General features: G+C 40.7%; 2 protein-coding genes across 2 annotated transcripts in view; one reads left to right on the forward strand and one right to left on the reverse strand.

Moving 5' to 3' along the window:
* prkcsh (PRKCSH beta subunit of glucosidase II) overlaps positions 1–20,073 on the reverse strand; it is a 125,004-nt gene extending 104,931 nt beyond the window's left edge. Inside the window, exons 1-2 of the mRNA XM_073068994.1 lie at positions 19,772–20,073; positions 2,961–3,077 (exon numbers count right to left, since the gene is read on the reverse strand). Of these exons, the coding sequence (XP_072925095.1) occupies positions 2,961–3,077; positions 19,772–19,880 (226 nt within the window). The 5' untranslated portion in view covers positions 19,881–20,073. The remainder of the gene's footprint in view (positions 1–2,960; positions 3,078–19,771) is intronic.
* c16h19orf53 (chromosome 16 C19orf53 homolog) overlaps positions 1–24,719 on the forward strand; it is a 355,432-nt gene that overhangs the window by 148,467 nt on the left and 182,246 nt on the right. The window lies entirely within an intron of this gene.

Consider the following 24,719-nt stretch of genomic DNA (forward strand, 5'->3'; position numbering starts at 1 on the left):
AATAGGAAAAATGACCCCTGATCAGTTCAAAATGGTGCTGCTGTATTTCTTTATAAATCAACTTCAGAACAAATGGCAAAAGACAACAGGGCAAAACTCAGCCTTAGTTAATATACTGAGAAAATATAGTGAGACATAGCTCACAATAGATCTGCTCCCGTCACTGGGAAATCCCTGGAATCCACTTACCGTAGATTCCGGATTTTAAGCCGCTACTTTTTTCCCACATTTTGAACAGCTTTGAACTTTGCGGCCAATAATCCGAAGCGGCTAATGCATGATTTTTTTCATGCCGCCTCGTAAACATTTTGCCTCGTAACAGTAGACCAATAAAATTGATGAGTAGTTCACAGAGGTCCAATGAAATTGTACGATAAATCAAGCGCACTTTCACAATTAAATTATTGTAAATCAGTCATTTGTACTCACCCTCATCAACATGGAAAACACTCGAAGCATTGTGCTGCCTACTTAGTTTAAAGTATATTTGTTTTCTGTACTACATCGCGGGATGCTATGACGTCACACCCGGTTTCGCGGTGTCTTGTGGGAAAATGCCGGTTTGCGATGAAACGGGACGGAGGGAGGGAGCGCATTACGCGAGCGGCTTTGGATCTGAGCGAACTCTGCTTTTAAGTTAAAGGTATCAATAACTTTTCCTGGTAGGCTGCAATATATATATTTTTTTACCAGTCGTTAGGAGATATTGGAATGTTGTTCAGTAAAGAAGTATACGCAACGTATATTTAAAAGTAGCCGCGTACGGGCACGGTTCGAAAAAAAGCATTTGCAATATGTATTTGTTTTTGTTACCATATGGATTTAATTAAAAGTTAAAAAAATCCTCACGTGTAATATCTTTCTGTGTAAATATCTCATATTACAACGTGGGACACCTGCGGCCGAAAATCCGGTGCGGCCTAAAATCCGATGCGGCCTTTACAATTAAAAAAATGATTTTATTTCTAAAATTAGAGCCAGCGGCTTTTAATCAGGTGCGCTCTGTAGTCCGGAATCTACGGTAGTTGGTATTGGAAAATCGTAACACAGTCATGCAGTTACAGTTTTACAAAAGGGAAATAGTGTTTGATAAACACAAGGGCTTCTGATGCAAAAAAACAGCGTGAATGAAGGTGAACCAGGAGAGGCAAGGTATTTGGCCATACAGAAGGAGCTAAAGATCTGTGCACAAGATAAGACTGCAATGGAGCCTGGAGACCCAACATCATTTCCTCCTCGATATCAACATGCCCTGGATTATCTGTTATCTCGCTATCCTCCCTGGTAAATACCAATGCAAAGTACTTGTTTACCTCAGCCATTGCCTCTGGTTCTAGGCATAATTTTGGCCTTTCAGTAATCCTATCCAGTCCTTTGTTACCCTATTGTTCTTAATGTATAAAATAACCTTTGATCCCATTCATCAATGAGTCATGTAGCCTGCATTTGCTGTTTAAGCCTTCTCCTACTTAATTAATACTCCTCTAAGGATCTAACCAACTTCAACTTCCTAGACCTTTATGTATGGTTCGTTTTGCTTTTTGAGTAAATTTACAACACATCTCATCAAGGTTCCCAAACCTTGCAATCCTTGCATTTCTGCCTCAGAGGAACATTTTGATCCTGAACTATGACCAGCCAACCTTTATGTCAGATGTGGCCTTTCCTATTAACAACTGCACCCAACACATGTTCTCATCTATGACCAACACTGTCATAACTAGACTCTCTCGTGTTTGAGTCTTAACCACATCTGAAAACTTGGGGAATTATGATCACTGTTCCCAAAATTCTCTCCCACTGAAGGGCAGGTTCATTCCCCAATTCAAGCTTGAGGAGGTCCCCTTCCCTTGTTGGATAAGCTACATCAAGAAACTCTCCTGAATGCACCCAATAAATTTTGCCCCATCTATGCATCTGGCACTGAGTTCCAGATGATGGCAAATTCCAGAAGATTTACATTGAGTTAAGAAACATCATACTTGGCTCTATGCAGCTGTTAAGAGACCATTCCCCACAGTAAGAGACAAAACAGGCTCACAGCTCCATCACTTTAGATGACCATCAGCAGCACCATGCGGAACAGGCAAGTTTATAAACTGGTACATTAACAAATCTGCACAGGCAAATTAAATTTGCACTTAAAAGTGACAGTCTTACACTCTGAATTCTAACCAAAAATAAATTTGCTAACAACACTTAATAAGAACACCACCTTCAAAAAACTGGTTTAAGGATAACACTTCAAGAAGGAACTTAAGATAATTCAAGATGCAATATAATCTTGAAATTTTATAAGTACCCCAAATGCAAATTTTAATGACAACACTGGTCCCATATTTATGCAACAAAAAGTGACAAGTTTCTTTAGTTCTCCTACATAGATCACTGAAACACTTAGCTCATAAGCTATCTGTTAAATATAAATATATTTCACTGGATATAAAATTAGTTTTTGCAGATGAGATACACTTACAACCTGTGCCCATCAAATGCTTTAGAAATTAGCACACCAACTGCCCTCAGAAAAAGAAACATGTCAAGAAATTATTAATAGATCTTATTACTAACAAGTATGCATAGAGGACAAACTTCTTTTAATAACATACTAATCTTAGAAATTATTGTCTTCCATTTTATTGACACCAGGAGACTACACTGTGGTAAGGCCATTCAAATTACAGAAAATCGCCCTTGAAGAAATCACGTTATCCAAACTTTATTGTTTTTAAATGTGTTTCTTGATGTGCATACAAATGTGGTTTTGAGTTACAGAAAAATGTAATAAAGGTTCTTATTTTACTAAACAATGATCACCCGCCATCTACCTCCCACCATAGGAGTCATCTGTACAATACACTAACACATAAACATGCACAATGAAGAATGAATCGCTCAATTAATAATGCAGAGATAATCAAACTTTCAATTTAGTTCAATTTTAAAATAATTCATCTAACCTGGTTCATCCGAGCCATCCTTGCAGTCACAGTAATCATCATTCACCTCATGGAATGGAATGGTTTTCGAGCCGTCCAGACACGTAAATGGTTTGTTCTCCTCGTAAAACTGCTGATCTACAAGAACAGGACTACAAGTTACAGGTGAAAAGTCTGGATTTTATCCCCCATGCAATTCTTCCCACTAGTTCCATCGTAACTGAAAAAGATTACAATTGTCTATGTTCCCCACACCTTCTAAAACTTCAGGAAGGCCGAAGTGTTACTTTTCTCCTAATGAACTACAATCTTCAGTCATTATGAGGGGATTTACTGGTATTTATGCAAATATCCTACATCAAATAATAGTCAGCCAAGTAGTACTGGAAAAACAGCTACCAACTCTCAGTATCCATCCTCATACAGCATACTGGTCAATATCAGGATCCTTTACAATCTTTACTTTCCCTTCAAGCATTTATACAGTTCCTCCTCGAATGATACTGGTTATTTTTCATCCAACTTTACTTGTCTTAATGGCTCTGATGCATGAAAGCCTGGCTTGGTTTGCAGCTAGTAATGATAAAGACCACATTTCATTGGTGCAGTACCTAGGCATTAGATTATCAAGACACATACACCACACTACCAACTGAAATTGGCCTGGAACATTTGCTTCCATCACCACCCCAGGCAGCATATGAATGAGATGTTTAAGAGGCTCTTAGACAGGCACATGAATGTGCAGGAAATGGATGGACAAAGACATTGTGTAGCCAGGGGTGAGATTAGTTTAGTTGAGCACATATTTGCTAATTTAACTAGCTGATCATAACTTTGTGGACCGAAATTCCTATGATTGTGCAGTACCATTCTATGTTCCAATTGAATGTCTGTAAATGCCATTGTCCCTGATAAGCAGCACCATTTTAACTGACTCACATTGTAGCTAATTTAGCAACTTACTCAATATGGTTGGTAATCTATAACTACATTAAAACACTTATGAAATACAGTCACTTTTGTAAGTGCCTCAGACAATTAACATGTTGAAAAGCCTCCAGAACATTTAATTATGGAAAGATAGAATAACAGAAGTCCACCATCTGAGCCTGCACCACCATTTGACCACAATCATGGTCAAGAATCAAAACTCAGTACCCTACTACAAACATCACCCCATAATCCCTGAAATTTTTAGAAACACATTCTATTCCTTCCTGAATATGTTTAATGATTTGGTTGGTAGACAAAGTCGCATTTATTGTCATATGCACAGATGCAATAAAAAGCTTACTTGTGGCAGCATCACAGGCACATAGCATCATGGCAGTAGGTAATTCCACAGGGTCACCACCATCTGTGAGGGGGAATCTTCTCATTTCAGGTCTAAAATTTCACCCCTTATCCTTAAAGAACATGAATCCTGGTCCTGGACTCCACAGCAAATGGAGACATTCTTCCTGCATCTACACTGTCCAGTCCTGTTAGAATCTTGTACATTGCTATGAGATCCCCAAACCTCCATGGGGGGGGGGGGGGGGGGGGGGGGGCGGCAGGGGGGTGTGGAGGAGAATAAGTGATATCCAGGCATACAGAAGAAGTCCTTTATCTTCCAGTGCTGTTATACCTCCTGTGTCCTGTCGCACTACCACCAAAGATCATTACTAAAGATTGAGGATCAGCTGGAAGGGCAGGTACACTAACACCAGTGTACTGGATGAGGCCAACATGAACAAGAACATAAAATTGCGGAAACTTGTAAAATTAGTTAGCTCCATCATGCGTACTAGCCTCTGTAGTATCAAAGACACCTTCAAGGAGCTATGCCTTAGGAAGACAGCAACCATCACTGAGGACACTCACCACCCAGGTCATACCCTCTTCTCATTGTTATCAACAGAAAGAGGTACAGAAGCCTGAAGGCACATGCTCAGCAATCAGGAACAGCTTCCTCCCCTCTGCCATCTGATTTCTAAATGTACCTATGAACACTACCTCACTACATTTTTTTTTTACACTAGTTATTTTAAATATATACACACACATGCAGATGCACTTACTATAAATCAGTTTTTTCTCCTCTACGTTTATCAAGTACTGCTGCCATAAAGTTTAAAAATTTCATAACATATGCGAGTGATGTTAAACCCAATTCTAATTCTGACCCCCATCATGATAAAGCAACACCAACTCCCATGGTCATGTCATCCAGATGCCTAACTCACGTTGTCTCTAAACAGATCCTTTACTCTATATTAAAAGGTCAGCGAGACCCTGGTGGGTAAAGGAAATGCTTCGAAAATAACATCAAAATCAGCCAAATAAATACATTACATCCAAAAGCTGAGAAGACATTGCACTCAATAGATACACCTGCAGGAAATTTGTTCAAAAGGGAGCCGTGCTACCTGACAGCAATCTCTGCTGGGCCAGAGAACAAGCAGCAGCTGTGAAAGCAGAGACTGAACAACAAAAAGACCATCTACTAACCACAGCTGCCACTTACTCTTGCTCGCACTGCATCAGAACATGTGGATCCCAGTTCAGCCTCAACAGCCACCTGAAGACCCACCAATATCTCAGTAACATCTGGATCTGACAAATTCAATAGATCAAATTTGAATGAAGTGATTGCACGACTATACCCTGTATTACAACCTGAACTGGCATACATGATCTCACTGTGACATTTTCACTGAAAGGCCATAACTTTTCACAGTACCATACCGGAACACTGTCTCTGTGCTGGACTCTTTTGGAGTTGGAATGGAACTTTCTGACAGAGGCAATAGTACAATCAGTGAGCTCAGGTTACCACGTGATACTCATCTGCCTCATTTATAGTAAACTCAAAGTTAAACCTAGGGGGGACTTCACGTGATGACGTAGGATCGAGACGTGGAAATCCAGCTCTCCCGTAAAAAACTAATAAATTAATGTTTAAGTGAAGAAAAGTTAGTAAATATTTTCTAAAAACTATGTCTAAACTACTCAGGATTTTCCTTAGATATGCCTCCTAAACAGACAAAGAAGAAAACTTCTACTTTGAAGACAGTACAAGCTGGGCCGGCCACCATGAAGAAGCCTCGGACTCAAGTGCATCTTACCTCCAGTGATACAGAACAGGAATCGGCGGCAACATCAACAGTCTCCAAGAAGGAACAACAGGAACTGTGCGTGCGCACAGGAAAGGGCATACGCAAACACGAGCAATTTGAACTACAAATCCCAGCTATGACTGTAAGTGGAAGTGAAAATGAACATGAGGTCGATTCGGATTCTCTGGAACATACAGATGAAGATGAGGAGGTAAAAGAAGAACAACAGGAAAAGATTGGAGGTGGAGGATATTCTGGAGACATAAGAGAAGCTTAGGCGCAAATAATGCATGAATTAAAAGAATTTAAAAAATTAAAAATAATAAAAGATATTAAAAATATGAAGACTATGTCTGATAAAATGGTGAAAAAACAGGAGAAAATGGACAAGAAAGTTAAAAAGCTGGAAGAAATAACAGGAGACACTATTGATAGAGTGAATAAAATGGAAGATAATATTCTTGCCTGGACATCAGAAAGAAAACGACTGTTGAAAAAAATAGACGATCTTGAAAAATGTAGTAGACGAAATAATATTAAAATTGTTGGTCTTAAAGAAGGGATAGAGGGAGAGGATCCAATAAAAAAATTTCAAAAATGGATCCTAGAAAATTTGGAAATGGAAGAGGGAACCCAGTTGATTGAAATTGAAAGGGTCCACAGAGCCTTAAGACCAAAACCTCAGCCTGATCAAAACCCATGACCAATCTTGATAAAATGCTTACGATATCAAGATAAAAAGATCCTGAAGGCGGCTGCCCAATGTGCCAGAAAGAGAAATGAGCCATTCATGATAGAAGGGAAAGCAGTTCTTTTCTATCCTGATATAAGTTATGACCTTTTGAAGAGAAAGAAGGAATTAAACCCAGCGAAAAAAGTTTTTTGGGAAAAGGGTTATAAATTTATATTGCGCCACCCGGCAACACTGATAATTTTTTTGGATGACGGAAAAAGATGATTTTTTTACTGATCATCGGGATGCAGAGGAGTTTGCACAAGAACTCCCAAATATTCGCTAGACACAGTAAAGATTTAAAAGTGAAACAGATTAAAAATGAAGACGGGGACACTGAAGTGAGTTGATGGACATTAAGGACAGAAGAATATTTAAATATATTTTTAATTATATGATACGGGGGAGAAAGGTAAAAATTTGAGAAATATTAATCAAGAGTAGCTATATTATTTTTTCTTCTCTTATATATACTTTTTTCATGTTACGGGGGAGCTGGGGGAACTTCGGATCGATCGCTACGGGATTCACGTGTGTAATCATGGCGTTTGCCATGACCTGCACAACGGAGGGGGGGTAATGTTGTGTTTTTTTCCCATTCACAACATTAGCAGGGGGGTTTTTGTGTTTTTTTTTCTTTATAATCTATTTTTCTTTTATCTTTCTTTCTTTGCCTGGATGATCGGAGGGGAGACACGTAGCAACACGGAGAATTTTAAAATAATTCCCCAAGGTACTATGAGAGTTGAAATATTATGTATTATTATAGACTGGAGTAACTCCGTTAAAAATAATGACTAATTTACTGAATTTTTTAAGTTTTAATGTTAATGGGCTTAATGGACCGGTGAAAAGAAAAAGAATTTTAACATACATTAAGAAAATGAAAATAGATATAGCTTTTATACAAGAAACACATTTAACAGAGATAGAACATCAGAAATTAAAGAGAGATTGGGTCAGAAATGTTATAGCAGCTTCATTTAATTCAAAAGCGAGGGAAGTTGCAATTTTGGCCAACAAAACTTTACCAATTAAAATACAAAATGTATTACGAGTGAATCTGCAGACGCTGGAAATAAATAAAAACACAAAATACTGGCAGAACTCAACAGGCCAGACAGCAACTATGGGAGTAAGTAGTGACGACGTTTCGGGCCGAAACCCTTCATCAGGAGTGAATTAACATGGGATGGTCAAGGGGGGATAAGAAGTGGGGGAAGGGATAAAGTAGAGAGCTAGGAAGTGATAGGCTGGAGGGAAATGGGCTAGGGGGAAGGTGGAGAATTATGGGAAATAAAAGAGAAAGAAAGGTAGGGCTGGAGGGGGGGAGATTACAGTGAGGGGGGGGAAAAAAGAAAGAGAATCAGACTGAAATAATAGATAGGGATGGGGGTAAGGGGGGGGCAGGGGTATCAACAGAGGTCTGTGAGTTGGATGCTCATGCCGGCAGGTAGGAGGCTACCCAGGCGGGAGATAAGGTATTGCTCCATTGACCTGCATGTGGCCTCATCTTGACGGTAGAGGAGGCCATGGACAGACATGTCGGAGTGGGAGTGGTCTGTGGAATTGAAGTGTGTGGCCACAGGGAGATCCCGCCACTGCTGGAGGACTGAGTGCCGGTGTTCAGCAAAATGGTCTCCCTATCTGCGGCAGGTCTCCCCAGTGTATAAATGGCCACATCGGGAGCACCGGATACAGTATATCACCCCAGCTGACTCGCAGGTGAAGTGGTGCCTTACCTGAAAGAACTGTCGGGGGCCTGGGATGGTGGTGAGGGAAGAAGTGTGGGGGCAGGTGTAGCACTTCTTCCGTTTGCAGGGATGAGTGCCCAGAGGGAGGTCAGTGGGGAGGGATGGGGGGGATGAATGGACAAGGGAGTCACGTAGGGAGCGATCCCTGCGGAAAGCCGAGAGTGGGGGGGGGGGGGGGGGGAGGGAGGGGGGGAAGATGTGGCTGGTGGTGGGATCACGTAGGAGGTGGCAGGTTTCAGAGGATTATACGTTGGATCTGTAGGCTGGTAGGGTGATAGGTGAGGACCAGGGGGACTCTATCTCTGGTGGGCTGGCAGGGGGATGGGGTGAGGGCAGAGGTGTGTGAAATACGGGAGACACGATGGAGGGCAGAGTTGATAGTGGACGAAGGGAAGCCCCTTTCTTTAAAAAAGGAAGACATCTCCTTTGTCCTAGAATGAAAGGCCTCATCCTGAGAGCAGATGCGACGGAGGCGGAGGAATTGAGAGAAAAGGATAGCATTTTTGCAGGAGACAGGGTGGGAGGAGGAATAGTCTAGGTAGCTGTGGGAGTTAGTAGGTTTGTAGTACCTGCCGGCATGAACATCCAACTCACAGACCTCCGTTGATACCCCTGCCCCCCCATCCCTATTATTTCAGTCTGATTCTCTTTCTCTTTTCCCCCTCACTATAATCTCCCCCCCAGCCCTACCTTTCTTTCTCTTTTACTTCCCATAATTCTCCACCTTCCCCCTAGCCCATTTCCCTCCAACCTATCACTTCCTAGCTCTCTACTTTATCCCTCCCCCCACTTCTTATCCCCCCCTTGACCATCCCATGTTACTTCACTCCTGATGAAGGGTTTCGGCCCGAAACATCGTCACTACCTCCTCCCATAGATGCTGTCTGGCTTGCTGAGTTCTGCCAGCATTTCGTGTTTTTACAAAATGTATTAATTGATTCTGCGGGAAGATATGTAATTATACATTGTCAAATCTTTTCAGAACTATGGACTCTTATGAATATTTATGCACCAAATGAAAACGATGTAAAATTTATACAAGAGGCTTTTTTGAATTTGGCTGACGCACACGATAAAATATTAATAGGTGGAGACTTTAACTTTTGTCTAGACCCAGTTTTAGATAGGTCAACAAAGGTTGTTACAAAACCAAAAGTAGCAAAATTAACTTTATCATTGATAAAAGATTTAAATTTGATTGATATATGGAGAATTAACCCAAGAGAAAGAGATTATTCATTTTATTCAAATAGACATAAAACTTATTCAAAGATAGATTTTTTCCTACTATCAGCGAATATTCAAGACAGTGAAAAATATGGAATATAAAGCAAGAATTTTGTCAGATCATTCTCCCTTGATAATGACAATGCTAATGATGGATAAGGAGGAATCGATTTACAGATGGAGATTTAATTCAATATTATTAAAACGTCAAGATTTTTGTGATTTTATGAAAAACAGATTTTTTTTTATACAAACTCACATTCAGTTGATGATAAATTTATATTATGGGAACCGATGAAGGCATATTTGAGAGGCCAAATAATAAGTTATACTTCTAAAATTAAGAAGGAATATATGGTAGAAATAGATCAATTGGAAAAAGAGATTACAAAATTACAAAAAGAATCTCAAAGATATATGACAGAAGAAAAACAAAGACAACTTGTTAATAAGAAGCTACAATATAATACACTTCGGACATACCGAACAGAAAAAGCAATTATGAGAACTAAACAGAGATATTATGAACTAGGTGAAAGATCACACAAGATTCTTGCTTGGCAGTTAAAAACAGACCAGGCTTCCAAAATGATAAATGCAATTAGAACAAGTGTAAATAAAATTACTTATAAACCTTTAGAAATCAATGAAACCTTTAAAATTTTTTATTCTGAACTGTATCAATCAGAATCACAAAATGATATTGTTGAGATAGAAAGGTTTTTATCACAAATAACTCTCCCAAAATTGAATTCAGAAGAACAGAAGGGATTAGATGTGCCTTTTACAACAAAAGAGGTCGAAGAAGCTCTAGGATCACTTCAGAGTAATAAATCTCCAGGAAAAGATGGTTTTCTGCCTGAATTTTACAAAAAGTTTAAAGATTTATTAATTCCTCCTTTTATGGAGCTAATACACTAAGCAGAAAGAACGCATAAACTTCCAGAATCTTTTTCGATAGCTATTTTAATAGTATTGCCAAAAAAAGACAGATATTTTAAAGCCAACATCATATAGACCTATTTCTTTGTTGAACATGAACTATAAAATAATAGCAAAGATTTTATCTAATAGATTATCTAAATACTTACCAAAATTAATACACATGGATCAAACAGGATTTATTAAAAATAGACAATTGGCAGATAATGTAACTCGGTTACTTAGCATAATTCATTTGGCACAAGAGGGAAGAAATGAGTGTGGCAGTTGCTTTGGATGCAGAAAAAGCATTTGATAGATTGGAATGGGATTTTTTATTTAAGGTATTGGGAAAATATGGATTAGGAGTATCTTTTATAAAATGGATTAAAACCTTAAAAACCCAAAGCTAAAGTGGTGACAAAAGGCCAAATTTCCACATCATTTCAGTTAACAAGGTCAACTAGACAAGGTTGTCCATTATCACCTGCTTTATTTGTGTTGGCGATAGAACCATTAGCTGAATTAATTAGAACTCAGATATTATGGGTTTCAGAGTTAATCAAGAGGAATATAAGATTAACTTATTTGCTGATGATGTTCTGATTTATCTAACTAACCCATTGCATTCGTTGTGTAAATTATCTTCTAGATTGGAAGAATATGGGAAAATATTAGGGTACAAAATAAATTGGGATAAAAGTGAAATTCTACCCCTTAATAAAGGAGATTATAGTCAATGTTGATTAATAACTCAATTTTGATGGCCGATAAATGGTATAAAGTATTTAGGTCTAAGAGTTGATAATGATATAAAGAATTTATACAAATTAAATTATTTGCCATTATTGAAAAAAATTCAAGAAGATCTTGATAAATGGATGATGTTACCAATAACATTAATAGGTAGAGTCAATGCTGTAAAAATGAATATATTCCCTAGATTACAATATTTATTCCAAACACTACCAATACAATTACCGCAGAAATTTTTTCAAGAGTTAAATAAATGTGTGAGGAAATTCCTTTGGAAAGGTAAGATGTCAAGAATATCGTTGGAAAAATTGACATGGAAATTTAACCTCGGAGGGTTACAATTACCAAATTTTAAGAATTATTACAAATCAAATCAACTTAGATTTATTGCATCTTTTTTTGATGAAGATAAACTGGCATGGATTAGAATAGAATTAGACAAAATAGGAGAAAATATACCAGAAGATTTGATATATAAATGGGAATCTAAATGGATACGGGAAAAGAAAGAATCTCCTATACTAAAACATTTGATTGATTTATGGAATAAGATAAGTGTTGATGATGAGATAAAGAAATCTTTATTAGCAAAGAGACCTTTAATTCAAAATAAACTTATCCCTTTTACAATGGATAATCAACTTTTATACAACTGGTTTCACAAAGGGATTAGATATATAGGAGACTGTTTTGAAGGAGGTATATTAATGTCATTTGACCAATTAAAGACTAAATATAAAATATCAAATAACACTCTTTTCTGTTATTTCCAATTAAGGGCTTATTTAAGAGATAAACTGGGTCAAACAATGTTATCGCCGAAACCTAATGAAATAGAAACTTTAATTCATAAAGGAAAATTTAAAAAATTTATTTCTGGTATGTATAATTTGATTCAAAAACAGGCAATTAAACAAGGAATTCATAAGTCAAGACAAAAATGGAAAACTGATTTGAATATTAAAATTGATGAAACAAGTTGGTCAAGATTATGTCTTGACAGTATGACAAATACAATAAATGTTCGACTAAGATTAGTACAATATAACATTTTACATCAAATATATATTACACCACAAAAAATAAATAGATTAAACTCAAATTTATCTGATCAATGTTTTTGATGTAATCAAGAAATTGGTACTTTTTTTTACACTCTACTTGGTCTTGTTTTAAAATTCAACCTTTTTGGACAAATTTAAGAATTTTATTGGAACAAATTATTGGAATACAACTTCCACATAATCCAACATTATTTTTACTAGGCTATATTGAAGGGATAAAATCGAAATCCAAATTGAATAAATATCAGAAAGAATTCATAAAAATTGCAATGGCAGTAGCCAAAAAGGCTATTGCAGTTACTTGGAAATCGGATTCATACTTAAGTATAGATTGTCGGAAGAATGAAATTTTTAGCTGCATTCCACTTGAAAAAATTACTTATAATTTAAGAGATAAATATGAAATATTTCTGAAAATTTGGCACCCTTATTTACAAAACATAGGATTAAATATATAGGTGCTCCGAAGATAAAATTATTGGTTATCTGGGGAAAGAAATAAATATACATATTAAAGCTATTATGAACTCCATGGAGCATGTGGGGATCTTCCGATATCCAGTCATTCTTTCTTTTTTCTTTCTTTCTTTCTTCTTTCTTCTCTTTTTTTTCTACAGGGATATGTTGGGGGGAGGGGTTAAGGGGAGGGGGGAAGGGTTGATGATTTTTTTTCTTTCTGTAACCTATTTGAAAATTCAATTTAAAATTTTTTTTTTAAGTTAAACCTACATTCCCAGACTGCTGTGCCTTCCTTTGAATTGGTTTTAATATTTTGAAGTTACAAAACATAACATTGGTGACGAGGTATTTTTAAAATGAACCTGAGTTACAAAAAGCAGAACACAAGTTCTTTGGAAGGGAAGACACAATCGAGTTTTTTTAAAGTCTGAAAATGGAAGAATTCACAGGTTCACAAACAATGAATACCTGCTGATAATAATCATAAAGAAAAGCATAACTGGCTGGCTACAGCAGAAAGGTTGACGCATTTAATTATACACAAGGTAACTGGAATATGTATACTGTGCTAATTCAACAATATTTTGAAGCAAACGAAATAGCCAATGAGAAATGAGTACCAATTTTGCTGAGTTCATTGGGTTTAAAGGCATACAGTCTGCTTTGCAGTTTGACTGCACCAACCAAACTGAAGCTATTAATGATTGCAGAACGCTTTAGGTTTCATAAGCGGAATCAAAAGGAAGTCCATCTCAGTGGCTGAGATGTGGCTGAATTGAGAACTGTCAGTTTGGTAATGGGCTTAATGATTCACTGAGAGATCGTTTTGTTTATCGAACCTTAAAAGAAAACATTCAAAAATGACTCCTAACTGAAGCACAACTCCCATTTTAAAAGAAAAATTGCTGTTTCAGCGAAACCACAGAGAGATGCAAATGAATTGCAATCAAGAAAGATAGTGGGCATGAACAAATTTGTAACGTCTAAACAGAAAAAACGGCATGTCTGAACAAATTGTGTTTCTGTTGAGGCAGGGGCTTATATACACCAAACAAACACGGGTTTAAAGGTGAAACTTGCAGAAAATGCAACAAAGTAGGACACACACACAGAGCATGTCAGGCAGACAAAAATAAATGGTCTGCACAGAGAAGAGCACTAATCTGCATGCTGTTGATGAAAAATCTGAAAATGAGTGACACAAGACTGGGTAAGTAGCCTTGAGATTTAGAATGTGAAAACTAACAGACAAGCAATATGGCTTACACCAGAAGTGAACAGCAGATTAATTAAAATGGAATTGGACACTGGCTCAGCTGTTTCAGTCATTACACAAAATCAGTGAATGGCATTTCGAAGATAACAAACCGAAGCCTGCAGATATTCAACTAAGAACTTGTACTGGAGAAAAGATAACTCCTGTGGGAATGACATTCATGACAGTGACATAGAACAACCAACAAGCCACATTAGGCTTGTATATGGCAAAACAGGAGGGCCAGCATTGTGGGGGCATGACTGCCTGAGACAACTACAACTTGATCGGAGATCCATCCACTATTTGCATGCCACATCCCCTGCAATGAAGCCAACTGAAAGTGAATTAAGGATACTGAATAATGCCACATCTCCATGGTGTACACTGTGAACTGTTCCCCAGAGGACAAACAGGTGTTGGTAACAACCGTATGCCTCTCGTCAGATAGCATATTGGACCAAGGAAGGGCCATGTTGCTCAGAGGAAGTGTGAAAGCGCCAAAAGCAGCGGCTCGACTATAACAGTTTTTGTAGGCAACGTATCTAAGAAAGCTTTTGATGTTTATCAGGCAGTTACTTAGAAAATGTGGCTTGGTTTTAAGCTGGAAGAGTTCAAGGAGCTTCAGGAAAGTTGTAAGCATTCGGCTTTTGTAAGTACAAAGAACCAGAATTTACTCTGCGGGCATTAACGTTATTGCATGAACTTCAAATGGGAGATAAAAAGCTGCTTGTGAAAGTAGACACTAAGACCAAAGCTCAGCTGGATGAATGGAAGGCCAAAAAGAAAATTGTCATTAAAGATACAAAAACAAGATTCATCAGATGTTGTGGATGAGGAAACCTACAAGAGGGACCAGATTGCAAGGGGAGCAATATGAAGGATAACAGAATACTCCAGTTAACTAAATGCATCTTCTCAAGATCAAAATGCACAAACAGAAAAAGGAAGAAGGTAGCTACCACTGTCAGAACTACTTCCTGCAGTTTGAGTCATCTCCTACAACCAGCATAAAGGTAGCACCAGAGCCTGAGATTGCTTCATGGCCACAAGTTTCACCTGCCAAGTACAGTGATCCACTTTGTCCAGAGAAACATTATCCCTAGAGTAAGAAATCATCCACATCAATTAAATCTTTAGGCCTGAAAGGGACACTCAAAATGTACTATGCTGTGGATGTCTGTATACAAGTTACAAAACATAACAGAAACTTTAAAACATCAGTCTGTTGAGGAATAAAGTTACACTTCAATCCAAGCCAAGGGAAAAAAAAACTACAGAGGGCTGTATTCGCAGCCAGCTCCATCATAGGTACTAGTCTGCCCACAATCAAGGAGATTTTCAAAAAGGACCCTCACCATCCAAAATATGCCCTCTTTTCATGGCTACCATCAGGGAGGAGGTACAAAAGCCTGAAGATGCACACTCAACATTTTATGAACAGCTTCTTCCCCCTCCAACATCAGTCCATGAACCCACAAACACAATCTCACTCTTTTGTTCTCCTGCTGGCACTATGTTTTTTTTTCATTACAGTAATTTTTATTTAGTCCACTGCAAAACAAATTTCATAACATTTCAGTGATAATAAACCTGTCTCTGAAGGACTTGGGATATTTCCCATACCACACTAGAGACTTTGCTGAAATGTTGCCTGGATTAAGGAGCATGACTCATGAGGAAAGATTGAGTGAGCTACGAGTTTTCTCTTTGGTGTGAAGGAGGATGAGAGGTGACTTGGTCGACATGGCTTAGAAACAGACAGTAGCCAGAGACTTTTCCCCAGGGCAAAAATGGCTAATACGAGGGGGCATAATCTTAAAGTGATAAGAGGAAAGTATAAAGTGGAGCATTTCACAGGTAAACTCTTTATACAGAGAATGGTGGTAGAGGCAGGTACATTAGAGAAACTCAGGCATATGAATGATAGAAAAATGGAGGTCGATCTGGGAGGAAAAGGTTAAGTTGATCTTAGAGTAGGTTAAAAGGTCGGTACAACATTGTGGGCCGAAGGTCATGTACTGTACTGTAACTACTTTCAATGCTGCAAATACAATATCAGTGAAAAGCAATAGACAACATATTTGAACTATGAAGCATTGTGCTAATCACTATTCTACCGTGCCACCTATCAGGATGCATCTCATCTGATCTGAATGGTTCTGAGTCAGGCTGCCTCAGCTCACCTGCTTCAAATCAAACAGAAATATTTCATTAGTACACCCAACCTAAACCCAACATTTGCAGTTGATATGCAGTTTGATCTTTTCAATGACTTCAAGTTCCCTGGCCATCTCATGTTGACTATAGTTGCCCAGTTTCTATATACCTCCATTCCCCATCAGAAAGGCAGCAAAGCCCTCCTCTTCTTTCTGGACACCAGAACCAACCACCACCACACCTCCATCTGGCAGAACTGGTCCTTACGCACAATAATTCCTCCTTTGTCTCCTTCCACTTTCTTCAAACAAAAGGTGTAGCCACGGGCACTTGCACAGGTCCCAGCTATGCCCGCCTTTTGTCAGCGTTCCGAGCCTACACCGGTATCACTCCCCAACTTCTCCTACGCTACATCAATGACTGCACTGGTGCTGCTTCCTGCATCCAATCTGAGCTCGTCGACTTCAACTTTGCCTTCAACTTCCACCATGCCCTCAAATCTGTCTGGTCCATTTCTGACACCTCCCTCCCCTTCCTCGATCACTCTGTCTCTATCTCTTAAGGCAGTTTATCTACTCATTTCTTTTATGAGCCCACTGATACTCACAGCTACCTCTTCCACCCAGTCACCTGTAAAAATGTCATCCCCTTCTCAATTCCTCCAACTCCACCACATCTGCTCTCAGGATGAGGCTTTTCATTCCAGAACTAATAAACTGTCCTCCTTCAAAGAAAGGGGCTCTTTTCCTCTACCATCAATGCTGCCCTCATCCGCATCTCTTCCATTTCATACACATCTCCCTTCGCCCCATTCACCTGCCACCCCACCAGGGATAGGGCTCCTCGTCCTCACATAACACCCCACCAGCCTCTGTGTACAGCATGTAATTCTCGGTAACTTCTGCCATCTCCAATGGGATCCCACCACCAAGCATATTTCCCTCCCTGCCTCCACTTTCCAATTTCCACAGGGATCCCTATGTGACTCCTTTGTCCATTTGTCCCTCCCCATTGATCTCCCTCCTAGAACAAGTGTTACACCTCCTTCCTCACTACCATTCAGGCCCCAAACAGTCCTTCCATCTGAGGCAACACTTCACCTGTTCTGTTGGGGTGCACTACTGTATCCAGTACTCCCAGTTGTCACCTCCTGTCTATCAGTAAGACCCAACATAGACTGGAAGACCACTTCGTCGAGCACTCATGTTCCATCCACCAGAAAAAGTGGGATCTCTCAGTGGCCACCTATTTCAATTCTACTTCCCATTCCCAACTTTAGTTGGAGGAGCAACACCTTATATTCCATTTGGGTAGTCCTCAACTTGTCGACATGAACATCTATTTCTCGAACTTCTGATAACTCCCCTTCCCCCCCAATCACCATTCCCATTTCCCTCTTTCACCTCATCTACTTACCTGCCCATCACTTCCCCCTGGTGCTCCTTCCCTTTTATCACGACCTTCTATTCTCTCCTATCAGATTCCCCCTCCTCCAGCCCGTTATCCCTTTCACCAATCGACTTCCCAGCTCTTTACTTCACTCCTCCCGGTTTCAGCTATCACCTACGACCTTGTACTTCTTCCTCCCCTTCCCCTCTACCTTCTTACTTTGACTTTTCATCTCTACCCTTCTCATTCCAGTCCTGATGAAGGGTCTTGGCCCAAAACATCAAATCTTTACTCTTTTCCACAGATGCTGCCTGGCCTGCTGAGTTCCTCCAGCATTTTGTGTGTGTTGCTTTGATATCCAGCATCTGCAGATTTTTTTCTTGTTTAAACTGTTGAACTATTTTTCCTCAATCAATTCCTACTGACATTGTCAAGCACTAAAATTGGCTGTGTGGCTCTTGATCTCCCAGTAACATCTAATTATGACAAATTCAAAGGCTAATTATGCATACACTGAACAAAGTGGCCAAAGTGAAACATTGCTTTAACACCACTTACACGCTTCGTAACAATTTTCTTTTCATAAACACAAGAGATTATGCAGAAGCTGGAAAACTTGATGAATATACATAAAATGCTGGAGGAACTCAGCAAGTCAGGCAGCATGTATAGACTGGTATAAGCAGTCCACATTTCAGGCCGAGATCCTTCATCAGGTTTAGAAAGGAAGGGGGCAGAAGTCCAAATAAGGTGGGAGGAGGGGTTGGAGTATGAACTTGAAGGTGATAGATAAAAACAGATAAGAACATAAAAAATAGGAGCAGCAGTAGGCCATCTGGCCCGCCAAGCCTGCTCCACCACGGCTGACCTGATCATGAGAGGGAGGGTGTGTGGGGGAAGATGTGAAGGGCTGAAGAAGGAATCTGACAGGAGAGGACAGTGGACCATGGGAGAAAGAAAGAGGGGAAACCAGATGGAGGTCATGGCCAGGTGAGAAGGGGTGAGAAGCAAGCCAGAATGGGGGATAGAAAAAGAGAGGGAAGGGCAGAGAAATTAAAGGAAGTTGAAGAAATCAATGTTCATACCATTAGGTTGGAAGCTACTTAAATGGCATACGAGATGCTGATCCTCCTACCTTCTACCATGATGAGGCTGTGGACCAACACCACCTATTCCGTCAAGGTAGCCTCCAACCTGATGGCATGAACATGATTTTTTCTCTTATCATCTTCACCCCTTCCATCTTCTTCAATTTCCCATTCTAGCCTCTCACCTCACCTATCACCTCCCCAGGTGCCCTTCTATCTTCCCTTCCTTCCATGGTCTACTCTTGCTTTCAGAATAGGTCTTCTCCAGCCCTTTCCTACCTGTTTGGTTCCATTTATCACCTCCTTCCCCTTCCCCCAACTTTTTAATTTTAGTGTCTTCCCCCTTCCTTTCCAGTCCTGAGGGGTCTCTGCCCAAAACAACGACTGTTTATTCATTTTCAGAGACGTTGCCTGCCCTGCTGAGTTCCTCCGGCATTCGTGTGTGTGTTGCTCTGGATTTTCAGCATCTGCACAATCTCTTGTGTTTATTATTTACTAATTTCGTTAGTTCATACAAAATCGTGGGCCGAAGGGCCTGTACTGCTCTATGCTTTGCGGGGAACTGCTGTATCTAACTAAACTAATTCCTCATACTGTTGCTTGCCAATATCTACACTGTATCCAAAGTATAATTGTTGTTGAAACTAAGAATATATACAGGAATTTTCCACCACATTTTGTATTGCATTCCAAAGGAGCTGCAGTGTGAACTAGTTGCACTGCATTTTATTGCCCTATTGGACCCTCACTAACAGAAATACGGGACCATTTCCTGCAGCAGCGGTATTCTCCAACAATTGGTCTAAATTTTAAAAGTGTTGCTAGGTACCGCGCTTTAAAATAAACACTTGTTGCACGGTCACTAAAAGCGAGGTTTGGAGCTCGCTGTATGAAATACATTGCACGATTTGCGCCAGGTACTCACTCAAGAGAGAGACGCCGCGGGGCCGCTTCACTTCCACGGCGCTGGTGCCCATGGCAAGTAACAGCAACAGGCCCAGGCTCGGGGCCTCGAGCACGGATGTAAGCGCCATCCGATCAGTGAGCGACTCCAAACGGCTGTTGCTGCTGTGAGATGCCCGGGCGAGCGGAGGTACTGATGAGGGCAAAGGGGAGAATCGACTAAAGCCCCAGGCAACGTTACAACGACGAACCCAAGTGCCAGAGACCCTCGCACCGCCCTCCGAATGAGCCGCTGCCCGGGTGACGCGTCATCACCGCTCCTGCGCCACCTGATTGGACGCTGTGCCTGGCCGCCCCGCGCCGCGCATGCGCCTCCTTCCGCCACCCTGATTAATTGATTCATTCATTCATTCATTCATTCATTCATGGATCAGTGTGGGGCATCGAGAGGGAAAAAGAAACAGGGGAGGAAGGTCTCACGGTTAAAAAGGATATGGAAAGAAGTAGACTAAAATAAAATAGAGTCATACGTCACAGAAACAGCCCATTCGGACCAATAGAAAGTCAAGTTTATTCCGGCTTCTCACACAAGATACTGAAATAACTCAACCAGTCAGCCAGCATCTCTGCAGGGCAGGAAAGGAAGAAGGTAGAATAAGAATGTGAGGGCAAGAAGTATAAGCTGGTAGATGAGGGGAGGGTGGATGAACTTAGAAGTTGGGAAGGGATTGGTTTCTTCTTTAGCCCTTTACCTCTTCCGCCAACCCCATCCCTGCTTCTGCAGATTTCAATCATAATTCTATCAACCTCTGTATTAAATATATTTGATGATGTGACCTCTGCAGCCATTGGTGGCAATAAATTTCATTGGTTTACTACCTTCTGGCTGAAGAAGTTCCTCCTCATCTGTGTTCTAAAGGGATGTCCTTGTAATCTAAGGCTGTGCTCTCTGGCCCTGGACTCTCCCACTGTAGGGAACATCCTCTCAGATGTGGAGGCCAGATGTATTATAGGCAGAGGTTACTAGGTTCTTGATTATTCAGGGTGTAAAAAATTATGGGTGGAGAGCAAGAGTATGGGGTCCAGAGGAAAATGGATCAGCCATGACGAAATAGCAGAGCAAATTCAATGGGCCCAATGGCCTAATCCTGCTCCTATGTCACAACCACTCTCTCCAGTTAAAAACTTTCAATATTCATCAGGTTTCATAGAGATGCCCCTCCACCCTTCCGAACTCGAGTAAGGCCCTGAGATATCCAATGCTCCTTCGGTTTCCATTCCTAAGATCTTTCTTGCAGACTTCCTCGGCACCCCCTGCAGGGCCACCACATCTTTCCTCCGATATATTTAACCTCTTTCTTTGGTGGTCTGATGTACCTAGCTGATTCAAGCAGGCTTCAATTATACGGGTGCCTAAGAGGAATGTGGCAATCTACCTAAATGACTATCATCCAACAGCACTTACATCCTATCTGATTAAGCCAGGTTCACTTCAACACCCTGATGAAGTGCTTTCAGAGGCTGGTGATGAAACATAACAATTGCTGTCTGAGAAGAAACTTAGATCAGCTCCAGTTTGCCTACCATCACAACAGGTCAATAGCAGATGCCATTTCATTGGCTCTTCACTCAACCCTGGGACATCTGGAGAGTGAAGATGCATACATCAGAATGCTCTTCATTGACTACAGTTTGGTATTTAATGCTGTCATCCCTTCAAAACTAATCAGTAAGCCTCAATATCTCTTTGTGCAACTGGATCCTTGATTATCTCATTTGCAGACCACAGTCAGTTCAGATTGTCTGTCAGGCCTGCACAGGAAGGCACCTCCCAGTCTCAACACAGCTAACAGGAGACACATACCACTCGTTTCCAACTCATCACCTGCAGCCAATTTAAACCAAGCACAAATCCACAGTCCTTTGTTCACCCATCGAAACAGCCAAACTCAACCAGTTCCTCTTAGCCTTCAGACACCTTGTTATATGAAGTATCTGTTCTCCCTTGTTTTGTGGCCCCTCGTGGTTTGTTATTTTGCGGTTTATTAGTAAAATATCACTTACTGCTAAATCGTCTCTGCTTTTGGGTCAAGCCTCCTCTACATCATCTGGCACTGGCAACACCATCTCCTCCACAATCTCCATCAGCACAGATGTAGCACAAGGCTGTGTGCATCGCCCCCTGATCTACTCATTTCATATGTATGACTGTGAGTCTAAGCACAGCTCCAATCCAGTATTTAAGTTTGCTGATGACACTACTGTCATTGGCTAATTCAGAGGCGGTGATGAATCAGCATATAAAAGGGAGTTTGAAAATCTGGCTGAGTGGTGCCACAGCAACCTCTTACCCAATGTCAGCAAGAATAAGGAGCTGATTATTGATTTCAGGAAGAGGAAACTGGGGGTCCTCATTGGGGGATAAGTTCCTTCATGTTATAATTTCAAAAGATCTACCCTGGGTCCAGCACATAAGTGTCATTACAAAGAAAGCAAGGCAATGCCTCCACTCTCTTGGAAGTTTGCAAAGATTCAGCATGTCAATCTAAAACTTTTACAAGCTTCTGTGGTGGAAACTGGTTGCAACAAGGTCTGGTATGGAAACACCAATAGCCTTGAATGGAAAAGCCCACGAAGTCCATCATGGGCGAAGCCTTCCCCACCACTGAGCACATCTATACTGAGCACTGTCGCAGGAGAGCAGAATCCATTATCGAGGACCCCTCACCACCCAGATCATGCTCTCATCCTACTGCTGCCATTGGGAAGGTGGTACAGGACCCACACCACCAGGTTCAAGAACAGCAATTAACCCTCAACCATCTGACTCTTGAACCAAAGGGGATAACTTCACTCACTGAACTGTTCTCACAACCTATGGACTCACTTTCAAGAAATCTTCATCTTATGTTTTCAATATGTATTGCTTAATTATTAATTTATTATTATTTCTTGTTTGCCTTTCTTTTTGTATTTGCGCAGTTTGTTGTCCTTTGAACACTGGTTGTTTTTGTCTATCCTGTTGGGCGCTGTCCTTCATTGATTCTATTGTGTTTTTTGTATTTACCATGATGCCTGCAAGAAAATAAATCTTGGGCTTGTATATAGATAGATAGATAGATACTTTATTCATCCCCATGGGGAAATTCAACTTTTTTTCCAATGTCCCATACACTTGTTGTAGCAAAACTAATTACATACAATACTTAACTCAGTAAAAAATATGATATGCATCTAAATCACTATCTCAAAAAGCATTAATAATAGCTTTTAAAAAGTTCTTAAGTCCTGGCGGTTGAATTGTAAAGCCTAATGGCATTGGTGTATGGTGACATATATGTACTTTGATAATAAATATACTTTGAACTTTATATCATTTTACGAAAGGCATAGATTTGATAGGATAGAGTCTGTTTTCAGTGGCAGAAATGTCCAAAACTATAAGGTACAACACACACAAAATGCTGGAGCAACTATAGAAAAGAGTGAACAGTCAACGTTTGGGCCGAGATGCTTCATCAGGTCTTATAAAATTGCACGTGGTGGTGGGAGAAAGTGGAGTGGTGGAAGTGACTGGGATAGAGACCCCGGGTACCCCATGGCGGAAAGCGTAGCACAGAGAAACCGGTCAGAGAAGCTGTCGATTGAATGTGAGTCAAACACGAGGAAATCTGCAGGGCTGGAAATTCAAGCGACATACACAATGCTGGTGGAACGCAGCAGGCCAGGCAGCATCTATAGGGAGAAGCACAGTCGACATTTCGGGCCGAGACCCTTCGTCAGGACTAACTGAAAGAAGAGATAGTAAGAGATTTGAGAGGGGGAGGGCTGAAGCCAAGAGCTCAAAAGTTGATTGGCAAAAGGGATACAGAGCTGGAGAAGGGAAAGGATCATGGGACGGGAGGCCTCGGGAGAAAGAAAGGGGGAGGGGAGCACCAGAGGGAGATGGAGAATAGGCAGAGTGATGGGCAGAAAGAGAAAAAAAAGGAGGGGGGAGAAAAGCAAAATATATCAGGGATGGGGTAAGGAGGAGGGGCATTAATGGAAGTTAGAGAAGTCAATGTTCATGCCATCAGGTTGGAGGCTACCCAGCCGGTATATAAGGTGTTGTTCCTCCAACCTGAGTGTGGGTTCATCTAGGTTGGAGGAACAACACCTTATATACCGGCTGGGTAGCCTCCAACCTGATGACGTGAACATTGACTTCTCTAACTTCCGTTAATGCCCCTCCTCCCCTTCTTACCCCATCCCTGATATATTTAACTTTTCCCCTCTCCTTTTTTTTCTCTCTTTCTGCCCATCACTCTGCCTGTTCTCCATCTCCCTCTGGTGCTCCCCTCCCCCTTTCTTTCCTTCTAGGCCTCCTGTCCCATGATCCTTTCCCTTCTCCAGTTCTGAATCCCTTTTGCCAATCACCTTTCCGGCTCTCAGCTTCACCCCACCGTCTCTGGTCTTCTCCTATCATTTCGCATTTTCCCCTCCCCCTCCTACTTTCAAATCTTTTACTATCTTTCCTTTCAGTTAGTCCTGACGAAGGGTCTCGGCCCGAAACGTTGACAGTGCTTCTCCCGATAGATGCTGCCTGGCCTGCTGCGTTCCACCAGCATTGTGTGTGTGTTGATTGAATGTGAGTACCTGGGCTCCTCAGAAGCTCTGAATCGAGAAGCTTGAAAACCGATCTGGAACCCATGTGGTATAAGATGGTGGTGAAGGCGTGTTCCCAGGCTGTGGTAGCAGGTTTGGGTAACTACATGGTCAGAGGGCAGTAGAGATCACAGAGGGGGAGCAGTGAGAGAGGGTTTCACTGAGCTCCCATCGAACGGAAGATTTAAACTTCTTCAGGATAGGCATCCTTGGAGGAGACTTCACAGTGTAGTAGTCCAATCACAAACAAGAGAAAATCTGCAAATGCTGGAAATCCAAGCAACACACACAAAATGCTGGAGGAACTCAGCAGGCCAGGCAGCATC

The sequence above is a fragment of the Hemitrygon akajei genome, chromosome 16 (genome assembly GCF_048418815.1).
Source record: "Hemitrygon akajei chromosome 16, sHemAka1.3, whole genome shotgun sequence".
NCBI classification, from domain to species: domain Eukaryota; kingdom Metazoa; phylum Chordata; class Chondrichthyes; order Myliobatiformes; family Dasyatidae; genus Hemitrygon; species Hemitrygon akajei.